This window comes from Bombyx mandarina, chromosome 08 (assembly GCF_030267445.1).
Source record: "Bombyx mandarina strain Sakado chromosome 08, ASM3026744v2".
NCBI classification, from domain to species: domain Eukaryota; kingdom Metazoa; phylum Arthropoda; class Insecta; order Lepidoptera; family Bombycidae; genus Bombyx; species Bombyx mandarina.
Genome location: NC_143215.1, coordinates 12,335,687 through 12,349,693, shown reverse-complemented (window position 1 = coordinate 12,349,693; position 14,007 = coordinate 12,335,687). Strand labels below are relative to the sequence as shown.

Genomic DNA, 14,007 nt, shown 5'->3' with positions numbered 1-14,007 from the left:
AAGTTATTTCTCAAGGTGGGTGGCACATTTACGTTGTAGATGTCTATGGACTCCAGTAACCATTTAACCAGGTGGGCTGTAAGCTCGTTCACCCATCTAAGCAATAAAATAAAACATAGTGGGTGGTTAATCCGTGCAAAGAGATTGCGTAGCACGAATCGATCATAGTTACGAGACGTCTTCACTCTTCCTAAGTCAGGCAACGAATGTGCTTTGATTCAACGCGAGCGATGACACATCGACTCTGCCGAAGCACACCACCCGAAGTGAGCCGATGTTTGTCGAGTAGTTGCGGCTCGCTTCCACTTTCGCTTCGTTTATCGTGTCCGGTTGCGACATATAAGTGTAAGCGATAATTATATTCCAACCCGGTCATCGTTCTCGTCGAACCCGTCGCTAGCGACCAAGGGCTCGGCGAGTAAATTAATCCACAGACACAGCCCACTGAGTTTCTCGTCGCGCCGGTCGCGTTTCCGATCCGGTGGTAGATTCTGCGAAGCACGGCTCTTGCTAGGGTTCGTGTTAGCAACGTCGTCAGGTTTGAGCCCCGTGAGCTCACTTACTAGTTAAGGTTACGCTGATATGGTCTCTGTAGACCATCAGCTCAGGTAGGAAAAAAAATGCTACGGCAGTCTCGCTCGGTATTTTTTCGGGCTGTAGATAGCACGTTAGTTTTTAATCCGAATGTACTTTAGTCACTTAACTGAACACGTGTCCTAATCCTTCGAGAATTAATCCTGGCCCGATACAGAGACTCAACACATTTATATCATTATCAAATGCCGTCGTTCACCTACCATGAAAACTGAGTTCTAAGTATCAGCATTTTAAAAATTATACTTATAAAAAAAATCCAATTAATTATTTGGAAACATTTTTTTTAGGTACGAGTAAACTTATTTACCTGTATGGTCCAATTTCAATACTCTGCATCGCGAACATGACTTTCTTCGTGCTGACCGCCGTGAAGATAGCGCAGATTAAGAAGCAAACGTCGGTGCTCAAATCCAAAGACAGTTCCACGCACGATCAGCACCGGAATGATCGACAAAGGTTACTAGTAACAATACCTATAATATAATATAACTAGCAGTACTCGCCCGCTTCGCTGGGCATTAAAAATTAACATTATTATTTATTGTCATTATTATTAGGGAGTCCAACGCCCATATAAATATTCATCCATTAAGCACATGTATTTTCTACATGAATACCAAGTTTCAAGTCAATCGGATGCATGGTTCAGTAGTTATAACGGAACATCCGTAAAAACTAGTATAGATATTGTGTATTTTTGTCTTAAATGTATTTACAGTTTTTATAACTTTATAGATAATCTGGAGTATTTCAGAATGAATAAACAATAAAAGACTTAATTGTGTTTTCTATGATATAACAAGGAAACTAAATAGGAAAGGAAATGAAATAAAAAATTTAAATTAATATTATTTGTCAACAGTGTAGCCTTGGTGAAATATGTCATCATAGAAGTAAAGTCTTTGACAATAGAACCATAATAATGTTCAAACTTATAATTTAAATTAATAATTGTAGTCGAATTTCGACTACCAGGGTACCACTCACAAGAGGTCCCACCGCCAGTAAAAAGCCTGGGTAAGACACATATTCATACGTATGATAAAACTTTTGTTAATCTTTCAGGCTGCTCCTTTACATCAAGTTGCTTGCGGTGATGGGTGTTAGCTGGATCCTAGAGGTAGTCAGCGCTATATACCCAGAAGCTGAAGATATCTGGAAATTTACAGACGCCTACAACGTCCTTATCGGATTAATCATCTTCATCATTTTCGTCTGCAAGCGAAAGATCTTCAGATTGATTAAGAAGAGGTTCGTTGTATGAAAAAAATTGATGAGGCTGATATAGGAATATAACGATTGCATTTATATTGATAATTTTTTTCATTTAAGTAGAATGTTAGTTCTAAGTTTCACATAAAAAAAATTATTTTATATTCAGGATTAAGCAGAAGTTCCGACGATCGAACAATGAGAGCAGAGAGTTAAAGGAGATAGTCGATAAGAGAATGAGACGCTGGCAAAATAATTCGAACCAAAGAGCCAGCTTAGAAACTATCAGAACCTCAATCGGTGTCGACTCTGATGCTACCGTTAGAAACACGACAAATGTATGATTCACTGATTTAAAAAAACAATATAGAGATGTAACAAGAGCATTCCAAAAATACATCCACACATCAAAGTTAACAAATAATGTTCATTCCCGGAATTTGTGGAGCAATCGAAAAATTGTAACCCTTTAAATGCCGCTTGAGAATGTGACAAGAAATTTCTCTAACCGGCTTAAAAAGGTACAAAATATACCCTTTATTATGGGATCGGGTACCGTAATGGTTGGAAAGACTAACGCTAAACTAATTCTTGTAAATAAATTTAATTACTGGAAATTAGGGATTAGAAGGTTTTGTAACAATAGATTCTATAGCATGGATTGAAGCGCACAATGATTTACATCGCACCATTGATTAACATTGGTTTCTTTGGGTTTTATTAGCTATCAACCATCGAAATCCACAGCATTCGGTCCGCAAAATACACTAATTATTAAAATTCATTTAGTGGTCTTGCCTGATAATTCTATACCAATTATTTGGGAACGACATTGAAAACCAATTAGTGTACTGAATGGAATGCCATTAGAAAAGTGTGATGTTAGTAATTAAACAATTTAAACTAATCTGGTAAAAGAGTTTCTAGATCGTCAGTTGGTTGATAATCAGAAAATATTTTCGTTAAGCACAGCTATGAACTACGGTTTTGTTACATTTCCGAAAGTTTATTCACACAATTATTTACTATTCTATATCGTAGCAGTAAAATATTTTATTCGATTTTCGCGAAAAATGGTAAAAAAATGGTAGTGCAAGATAGAGGGGGAAGAGGTCGACCAAAGAAGACATGGATGGAGTGTGTGAATGACGATATGAGAGTGAGAGGAGTGAGTGTTGAGATAACGGCTGATGGAAGAGAATGGAAGAGAAAAATTAGCTGTGCCGACCCCACCTAGTGAGATAAGGCGGAGAAAAAGAAGAAGAGAAACATAATTAAAACTATATTTTCATCTTGTATATTTATATACTTTCACTTAGGTATATGATAAAGTTTATGCTTTCAGGTAGTATTATTTTCAGAATAAATTCTAATGCTTTAGTTATGAAGCTTTACTATTCATTACCCGTCTGGGCGTAGCTGGTATAACCCCTTAGGCTACCAGGGAATTGGTAGGAAAAAAAATTATTCACAACAATTCTCAATGGACGTATGAAAATCAAATAGGACGCAACGAAGCCATTATGGCGTTTTGTTTTATCATCGATTTAAAATGCAGTTTTACCGCTGAGAAAAATCACTAGCAAACTGAACGATTGATTTTTCCAAATTACAGTTTTAAATGGATTAGAAAGAAAAAAAAACATAACTATATTTTAATACACGCACGTTAAATATATTTTTAGCAACGGCTTAATAATTTAAATAAATAAAAAAATACAAAAGTGGGCAGGAACGATCGACACAGAATATTAAATCTAAGACAAGTGAACGCTGCGCGCGCTTCCAGCAAAAGTGATCCGAGGTGGCGTGATGTCCCCGCTGGTCGGTCGGTTGCCCCTCCAGATGACGAGTTGCCCCTCCAGATGACGTCACGAGTCCTCGTGAGTGCTCGTCGTCAATGGCTCCGCCCATCGACTTTGACTTAAGAGGGAGTCGCCTCTAATACGGCCTCTCCTGACTGGTGGACGTCCACGTTCACCTCGATGTCATGACCGTCTTCAATCTCTGACGATGCAGGACTCACTGTGTGCACAGCGTTGCTATCGGGGTGTTCTATGATATCGTCATAGAAATAGATTGTTTGCATTACAATCATGATTTTGGTACCATGAACCATTAGTAAAAGTTAGTAGTTTTTGTGAGCATTTTACATCACATTTCAGTGCGTTCATGTATAGTAGGCTCTTGTTGAGTTACGTTAGATGTACTGACGACACGGCACTGTTACCATATCGGGTGTATAATATACTGTGAGAGTAAAGTCTGGTTGACATGGCCAAGTTAACATGTCAAGCTAATACACTCGTAACGTGAACTGCTTTACCACGTCACACCTTTACGTGAACTTTGTTACCACGTCATAACATATACGTGAACTATGTTACCACGGTACAACATCTACGTGAACTATGTTACCACGTAAATCTCTGCGTGAACTATGTTACCACGTTACAACATCTACGTGAACTATGTTACCACGTAAATCTCTGCGTGAACTATGTTACCACGTAAATCTCTGCGTGAACTATGTTACCACGTTACAACATCTACGTGAACTATGTTACCACGTAAATCTCTGCGTGAACTATGTTACCACGTTACAACATCTACGTGAACTATGTTACCACGTAAATCTCTGGAAGCATGCAGTCAACCCCAAGAATGTTTGACATTACGCGTCACTGGTGACTCAACTAGTGCCTGAACCCTACGAGGACTCGGCCTAACCTGACCTCCACCAAAAATTAAATCAACTCGTGAATCTGTAGACTAGCGTTCGCGAGTCAACCAGAGGGTCCATTATGCCCCGTATCATTATTAAAGTTCCGAGTTTGTCAGTCAGACCTCTGACCATCTTAATACAGAGCAACGATCTCCTGGCGCACTCGACGTATGAGGCAAAGCAATCTGATGCTAATTGCATAGCATTATAAAGAATATTGGCATACTCTAACTTTCGCGGACACAACGGCTTAAAGTCTTTTACGAAGTTACCCCACGTCCGGTCACTAGACAATCACACGTGTAACTAAGTACGCTCATCACTCTTAAGACAGCCCAAAACTCGTGACAGATACTCAGTGCCTTCCCAGTTAAGGATCTAGTCCATTCTACTTCCTTACACAATGTGTCTATGTATTGCACGGCAGGGTAAAACTTAGAAATAAAGTAACCATGAGCTAGATCTGAATTTACGAATCTAATGGATTCGGTTAACTTCCGTGCTGGTGTGGTAGTTGCCTTTTTATTGTCACAACGCGTGGTGGAACTATTTTACATCTATTCTCAAACGCGGGTACAATCGACACGGCGATGGAGCAACACGGCGTCCCGTTTGCATGATCACCGACCTGGACAGTCGGACTGTTGTCTAATTGACGTATTGATGGAGTGTGTTGCCGACTAGTAACATTTTGAACCCTTCGAATGTTATTTCCACCCATCGAAACTGAGCATTCAGTCTCGAGCATGTTCTATCGCGTCAATAAAAATAGACCGTAAGGTCGGTTGTGATAAAGTCGTTGAGCTAGTTACTTGGTGATTTATTACATTTCATAAGAGGGTATCCGACAAAAAAATCTACTTCGCACCAAGAATCGATATCATTAACGCTGGGGTCAAAATTAGAAATATAAAAATGGTTCGACCTTACTTTGGACAGTGCACTTAATGCTCCGATGATCCTGTCTGTAGCGTCGTACGCGCGGGACTCTGACGGCGGCGGTGATGTGATTCCCAACGCCACCACGGGTCCGGCGCCACCACCGTCCGCGGTCGAGGGACGTGCGTCTTCTATCTGCGACCCTAGCGGGCTCGACTCACGCGCAACGTTCACATTTGAGTTTTAAGCAATTAAACGCGCCAATATTATTCTCCAATATTGGTCTCGAACATTCGGCGAATGCGAGCGTCCTCCAGTTACACGTATATCGGTCATTACGTTGTTAATTTAATGCAAATTTTAAAAATAAACTGTACGCCAGGATAACCCAAAAGCGGATAGGGCACAAGCCCTATCCCACTTCTGATTTTAGCAACGGCTTAATAATTTAAATAAATAAAAAAAATACAAAAGTGGGCAGGAACGATCGACACAGAATATTAAATCTAAGACAAGTGAACGCTGCGCGCGCTTCCAGCAAAAGTGATCCGAGGTGGCGTGATGTCCCCGCTGGTCGGTCGGTTGCCCCTCCAGATGACGAGTTGCCCCTCCAGATGACGTCACGAGTCCTCGTGAGTGCTCGTCGTCAATGGCTCCGCCCATCGACTTTGACTTAAGAGGGAGTCGCCTCTAATAATATAGTAAATATTCAAATACTCAAGTAAAATCTTCATTGCTTCATGCCAGTTTGTGTAGACAAACAACCTGATATCTATCTAGCAGTCAATTTTTTTTTGTAGAATTGATAAGACCCGCATACAAATATCTGAATATTTTGAATATAATGAGTCGATGCTGGAAGTCAATAACCCGGAAAACAGGATTTCCAATATCTAACGTCAAGCCAGCACGTGCATTTTCTGAATGCAATAAACAAACAACGAGGAAGCAAATTAAGTTGCTTTAATTTTGGCTCTCCTATGGAATTTATACTTAACTTTTTCAGAATGGAATGAACAAGGCCAGAAAGAGATCTATAAGAAGTACTTATTTTGCGTAATCGAATGATTAGAACAATGTAATATGATGGAAATGCTCGTAGAAACAGCTACCAGTTTGAGTTAAAAATCATAGACTAAAACTAAATTTTGATGGAGAAAATTAGCCGTAAATTTTGAGATTGTACACAGGCCACTTGTAACACGATCGTAAACAAAGATCAAATTTGTTCGTTAAGTATAATTTTCGCAATGACTGAAGCAATGAAAACGTGGTTTATAATGATAACTATCGATATGTGCTTAGACCAACATTAGTATTTATCGACAAAAATACGTACGAAACAATGAGTGTAGGTCAAAACAACAGAGCAAAATTGAATTCCAAATGTATTGGTATTCTTGCGATATTGTATCATTCTGAACGTAATATAAAACTTCTTTGAGGTTTAGCATCTAAATATTATATCGTATAGTATGCCAGATTACGATTGTAACAGAATTATTAATTAAAGGCTCAACTTACACAACGATCCAATAGAAGACGACGAAGAAGAAGCCGTAATACAAAAGAAAACGTATGTTCAATAATATAAACCAGAGATGTGTGACTAATTACGTTACTAACTATAGCTTTCAATGTTAGCAGATGCAAAGAGTCAAACCGTATACATGTTCCAGATTAAAAACAACTAATCTGAAAAGAAATGTTACAACATTACAAAGAAATTTAAACAAAAAAAAAAGCAATAGGAAATGGAAATCTATGTTGTCACGACATGAGCCATATTGAACCATTAAAACCGTCAGAACAATATCAAGAGCACAAATATTTTAAAATATGTTTATACACTTAATATGTTTTCAATGTCCTATGACTTAACTAATTCTTCCTTGCCAAGCAGCGCAAGAAAGAGGATCGATTAGAATGATGAAAAAACTAAACTTGAAGACGGTTAAATGGCTTCAAATAATGTTTACATAGGGCCGGTTTTATCTATCCCAACAATTTAGAAATTTTCTTTTTTTTTGTGAAGGAAGTATTACTGATGGCCCGAAAGCCTTTCCAGTTTCACCAGGACGACCATTCAAACAGAAAATAACACCACATAATTTTCATGGGTATTTTACATTTCTCAACTGTCATGCTACTAGATTCTGAATCGTAATATCCCAGTCTGACTATAGACAGAGACGACGAAGCCAGTAAAGCGTCTACGTGACTTTAAGCTTTCGCAATGCAATATGCCTGCGTTTTGTCGTTATAAATTACTAATCACACGTCGAGCTGTTTGTGGTTTAATGACGAATAACATCATGAATCATGCTTGTTTTCAGTGTGAGTGCTCTTGCGTGTGCACCAAGCGTGTAATGTAACCCACTATTTATAGTAATTGATTTATAGACACCTATCATCATCATCATCATCATCATGGTTCCAAGCCGGTTTCGGCAACGGCGACTAAAATTTTCTGTTAAATAACTTAAAAGCTAATATCCGCGCCTCTCATGCGCTCTAATATGGCTACGGTAGCCTATCTTGTTCTTAAACCTGCGCAAACAGAAGCTACACGTAAGAACACCACCCACGAAGTTGTAAAAAATCGTGTCAACACCTATACTGATCTAGTAGCGGCTTGCCTCATTGCTGACGTTCATGGGCGACGGTAATCACTCGCCATCAGTTGGGCCGTATGCTCGACTCGCCTACTAAGGCAATAAAAAAATGTGGGTGGAACTTTTTTGGGTAGAATTTTTGTGGCTATAAATGGTAAAGCTTGCTCCAGCCTTTTTGAATAGACAGTAGGAATGGGCAGGGAAAGTGAACAAAAACAACAGCGCATGACATTAATATTCGTAATTCGCAGACAATTAGTAGGAAAAGTACTGCAAATACCTTTTACATAAGGTTTCTATTTAATTATTGTGTAAATGGGTCAATGAGTTCAAGGTGGGTGGCGCATTTACGTCGTAGTTGTCTATGGGCTCCAGTAACCATTTAAGACCAGGTGGTATGTGAGCTCGTCTACCCATCTAAGCAATAAAAAATAAATAAAAATAAAAACAACTCATCTGGTATTAAGTCGTTGCCGCCATAGACGTCATAACGTGACTGTCACTTTGAGATATGCGAAGTCTCAGTTGTATTGCATAAGGGCTGAACCTTCAAAACAGAGGTTTGATTTCTTTGTTGTAATATGTACTTGGTATTACTCGCATGAGTTGGAAACCACCATTTCGGCCGCATAGAAGGCCTACTGCCAGATTTAACGCATACGATAATTAATATTTAAGTACTGCTTAGTCTTAACTTTTGCACTAAGCTCAAACTCGCCTGCGCGATCTATTTAAAAATACCAAAATAAATAGCTCGAAAAATTACTCAACTGATTTAATAAATCGAATGAAATTGATTGGATACATTAGTGGTTACAACACTAGATATTAATTCCCATAATAGTCAACAACGTTTTCCGCATTATGAGCAACGTTTAATTAAAATAATTGATAATTGTACACGTTTGTTTGTTCGACGATTTTAGGAATACGGTTTTTTTCCGGGAACTTGTGTTTAATTACGAAAACTTCCGTTTCGTATTCAAATATCAAATGAATCGGCAAAACTTCATCACGACTAAAAACGTTTTTTTTTTTTAATGGATTTTATGACCTGGTAGCTAAGATCTATCAGTCATGTCTTATTTTAATTTATATTTTTATTTTTATGAAAAATTATAAATATGGAATGAAATGAAATGAAGATAATTAATTTGAGACATTAATCAACTGGGATGAAATTAAATGTAGTGAGATAAGAAGATGATATGGGAAGAAATATAATCTCAGTAAAATTGTGGTAATTTACTGAGATTTTTTCACTGGACTTTTTGGAGGAACCCGAGAAGTTACGTCCAGCGGCTTTGTTTCGTTTTCCCACATTTGTGCACTTTCACAGATATTACACAGTTAATAAACCACAGTTATTACACATTTAAACCAGAAGAAACACTAAATAGACAAAATAAAACAAATCATGCAACTTCACTCCTCGCGTTCACGCCAAAAAGTTTTACTAAAAACGTATTTTTACAATGTACACACAGAGTAGATTATGCATTACACCAAAATAAATACAAATGCAAAACATTAGATACAAATTACAATGGGCGATCTTGGGTAAGAGCGATCTTCTCCTAGAAAATCATCAGGGGGATAAGAATCATTTTAGAAAAGAAATTAAATGCGGCGTACTTATCGATTGAATAAAAAGTTTATTATTTAATATTAATAATACAATGATAATATTGCTACTTTACACATAAAGAATGAATAAACGATTTACATAATTACATATGAAACACAAATGTAATTTTTCTATATAGTAATAACAACACGTTTGTGGTCATATATATATTATATGTATATGTATCTTGATTTGATCCGTGTAATGTTTAAGCTATCAATTAATAAAAGTTGTGCTAAATAAAATAAAATAAATATTTATCAAAGAAAATATAATTTCAAAGCGTTGTGTTCCACGTCATTAAATTTTAACTAATTTTTAACATTACAATGTCTATTTTAATAATTTATATATGACTAATGTATTATAAGTTTCGCATTTCCTCAATCCGATGTTTGCACGATTAAATGGGAGACTCTTTTTTTTTGTTAATAATTAATTATATGCATTTGTACAGATATAAACAGCTACGCGGCGATCCAATGTCCAGGACACAGACCACAACCTCTAGGACTCTCTCTACTCGCGAGGACGTAGCGATGACTTCAATCAAGAGCAAGTGAATATAACCAGTCTACTCCAAGTCACATTTAGTTATGGCTCTTCTCCATTTGAATAATTCAAAGTCCGTTGCCATGGTGATCGCCGAGCTGTCGCCATAGAGAATTAAAATGCTAGTATAATTCACGAATTATCCTAGCACGATTCATCTTTAGCTGCAGTGGTTATTCCGGTGTTCTCATCATAAGAAACATTAATATGATGTTACGATTTTTCTCTATCGATTTAGAAGCTAGTCAGAATAGCCTCCACGTGTACAAATTATGATCAGGCAGGCTGTAACAATGTTTAAATCTTTTTGTACTTAATACGCATAGAAATAAAAAATACTACCTATACAAAAACTGAGAACCTGAGAGGCAGCTGTAAGATTAATTAAATGTGCAAGCGTCATAAATAATCCTTTTAATAAAATATTTCGGGATGATCGAAAGAATTTATCACAATTGGAACGATTTGCCTATGGACAATTTTTTAATCGTGGATTCAGAGAAAAATCGCTTGTTTAATTATTAAAAAAAAAGTTAATTTAAATTAGAGGGTGTGGTAAAATTTAATAATACATTATTATTAATATTACGCACTTATTGCACGGTTTTGTAATTTAAGATATATAATTGCTTTAGCTCACTCAGTCTTATTACACTTGGTTTTTTTAAACTATAAATATATGTACCTAGATTATTTAAGAATTTATTGATAGTTAGGAATACTCATGCAAAATTATATTTGCAGTTTACAATTTTACCAAAGGCTTTTCCGTAGTTATTTTCCTATATAATTTTCAAATACACAATTATATGCTGTCAATAAAAATAAATCTTTGCATAGATCATACTCAGTATTTTTAATTTTTCATCTCTCACACAGCGGTGAAAATTGGGAATAGTAGAAGAGTTCTATGTATTTTCCATTATTAGACATGTTCGAACACGGCCAAAAGATTCAAAACCCTCAAGATAGAATATTGAGTGAATGAAGGTCACTATAAAATAAATTTGATCCCCAAAAAAAGAGTCCAACTGTTGTAGAGTCGAAATTCATACCAATGCGTGTGCATAAATTACAAAAAACAAAAGACTACCTTCATATTGTGTCTTCGAAAAACAACTTTTTAACAGAAAAAGTACTATACACTTGATGTAAAATCATGGTTAACCTTTGTTAAAAAGATTTGTATCGAAATATAAAGCTTCCGAAACTGTCTCTTTAAATTAGTTAGGAATGGGTTGGAGTAAGATTAAATTGTATTAAGCATAACTGCTAATGAATTATTAATCATTACTTAGATAACGACTCTTTGAAAAACGAAATACAAGACGCAAATTTTGAGGAAAACTCAATGTGGACATTTAAAAAAAATGTATCATAGTTCTATTTTTAGTTGTATATTCACGAAAGAGGTTTATAGCGTTTTTAAATGAGAATTTTTAACTTCCATTCGTTACACTTCCTACAAGTTAAACAAATAATTAACATTTTTCATTTATGTTTATGATAACGCCTTAATTATACTCCCAGTATAGCATAGTTCATCAAGTACACAGTAAAATGTTGGGTGCCCAAAAAATTCTTGAACAATACACAGCATTTTACGCGCGATGTAAGTTCCGAGGTCGGTGACCTATGTCGATGAAAATACAACAAAATCTTTGTCATTCCGTAAAATTGTTGCTGTCTTATTTATAGGTACCTACCTATATGATTTATTGTATTTACTATGATCGTTATAAATACCATAAAACATAATATGGTGTTTAAAAGAAATTATTAAAACCGTATTCTCCATACCCATCCTGTGTGTTCAACACAATTTTCATAATCAATAATTAAGAATTCTAACCTCAAAGTATCTTAGGGACCAGTATATAATTTAAAGTAATATTATGATGTTAAAAGATGTAATCTCTAGTCTTTTGTGTGTGTATGTGTCTTTATGTTATTTGTAGACCTATGTTTTGTGTTAATCGTGATGTTTGATAACTGTTTACGTGAAAAATATTGTGTTTTTAAAACGCTTTCTTATCTAAGTACATTATCAGAATGTAAGATTATTTTGAATGAAATTCTAATATAAATGTATATTATAATAAATAAAAACGACATTATGTACCTCTCTGTAGCTGTTTTATTGTCACTTCGTTAAAATAATCAATTTATTATGTTGATTGAGGTCAAAATAACATTGGTAAAAAGAAAAATAATGCATCAAAACAATTTATTCTCGTATTTTAGCAAAATAACATTGAAACTATATAACAAATTATATATATTTAATTATATACATTTAACGGCCGTCTGGTGTAGTGGTAAGTGACATGGTCACTGCACAAGGGGGTCGCGGGTTCGAATCCCGCCAAGGGAAGATATTTGTATGATAAATATAAAATGTCTTTTCCAGGGTCATGGATGTATATTAAATATTTGTATGTGTGTAATAAAAATCTTACATTTATATCCGTTATCTGGTACCTGTAACACAAGTTCTTTACGAACTTATCACGGGACCAGTTAACGTGGCGTGATTGTTAGTAAAAATATACATTTATTAAAAAAAAAAACAAATGGCTTAATTAACTATTAATAATTCATACAAAAATCAAATTATATTAATCAGCTTCAATCCCAATTCTATGGATTAAAAAAAAGCGGTATTTAGAATATATTAATTTACTGGTAACTCATTAATTACTTCTCGGGGGTAACACCGGCTTAGTGTGATATGTGACCCAATAATAGCTGGATATCGGCCAAATTATAATTTGCGTAATTACTGGTGGTAGGACGTTTTGTGAGTCCGCACGGGTAGGTACCACCACCCTGCATATTTCTGCCGTGAAGCAGTAATGCGTTTCGGTTTGAAGGGTAGGGCAACCGTTGTACTGTAAAATCGGAAACCTTAGAACTCATATCTCAAGGTAGGTGGCGCCATTTACGTTGTAGATGTCTATGGGCTCTGGTAACCACTTAACACCAGGTGGGCCGTGAGCTCGTCCACCCACAAAAGGAATTAAAAAAAAACGTGTGGCACTCCGGGACTACCGCGGTAAAGCTTACGCAATTATAAATAGACAATAATAATTTAATATTAAAACAATAATAATACTATGCTATATTTACAAACATTAACCAAAGCTAAACATTAACTGTTCACACTCATAAGCTAGACCGCGCGAGAGAGAGATGGGCAGAATTTTCATGATGCGCATGCGGTGCGACGTCACGCCGCGTCCTTATTCACAAACACTACACAAGCGCAACGTGTGAATGTGTTGAACGCAAGCTACATGGTAGGCGGAGTAGGGGGTGTTAGGTTTTATTTTCGTTATAGAATTTCTTGATTCGGTCATCGCGCTCAAAGCCCGCGGTAAAAGCTATGCAATAGCTTAAAAATCCTACTTATTTTTGTTCTTTAAACAGGCATCCTAGTTTTAAAAGTGGTACATTGTTGCATATTCAAAATCTTGAAATTTGACCTCATCTCTTAAGTCGCGTCCAGTATTACACAAGGCGACCCGTGTGTTCGTTTATATAGCATATAAGAAATTATAGTTAGAAATTTTATTACAATTACTCTGCATACAGCCTTTTTACGATAATTTAATGCAAAAAAATAACCTCATAATGTGTTTAGTTAGTTCTCAGACTTTCCTCTACAGTTTATGGATCAATACAAGTTGTAAGTGCCTTAAAAATAGGTAAAGAACTTTCTTCTACAAGAGTTTCCCAATTGACAGTAAACAAAGAGTATATTTTTATGTATGTGTTGTGTCAAATACATGGTAGTGTGC

The 14,007-nt window shown here is 36.1% G+C and overlaps 1 protein-coding gene across 6 annotated transcripts in view; it reads left to right on the top strand.

The window, feature by feature from the left end:
- LOC114242938 (putative G protein-coupled receptor Mth-like 3) overlaps positions 1-12,332 on the top strand; it is a 123,479-nt gene extending 111,147 nt beyond the window's left edge. For 3 of the 6 annotated variants that reach the window (XM_089729571.1, XM_089729569.1, XM_089729567.1), the window contains exons 6-9: positions 885-1,053; positions 1,663-1,848; positions 1,979-2,330; positions 10,113-12,332. In XM_089729571.1, coding sequence (XP_089585697.1) covers positions 885-1,053; positions 1,663-1,848; positions 1,979-2,153 — 530 coding nt within the window. In that variant the 3' untranslated portion in view covers positions 2,154-2,330; positions 10,113-12,332. The remainder of the gene's footprint in view (positions 1-884; positions 1,054-1,662; positions 1,849-1,978; positions 2,331-10,112) is intronic. The other 3 variants (XM_089729572.1, XM_089729570.1, XM_089729568.1) reach the window with 2 other exon arrangements.
- The last annotated feature ends 1,675 nt before the right edge of the window (positions 12,333-14,007 follow it).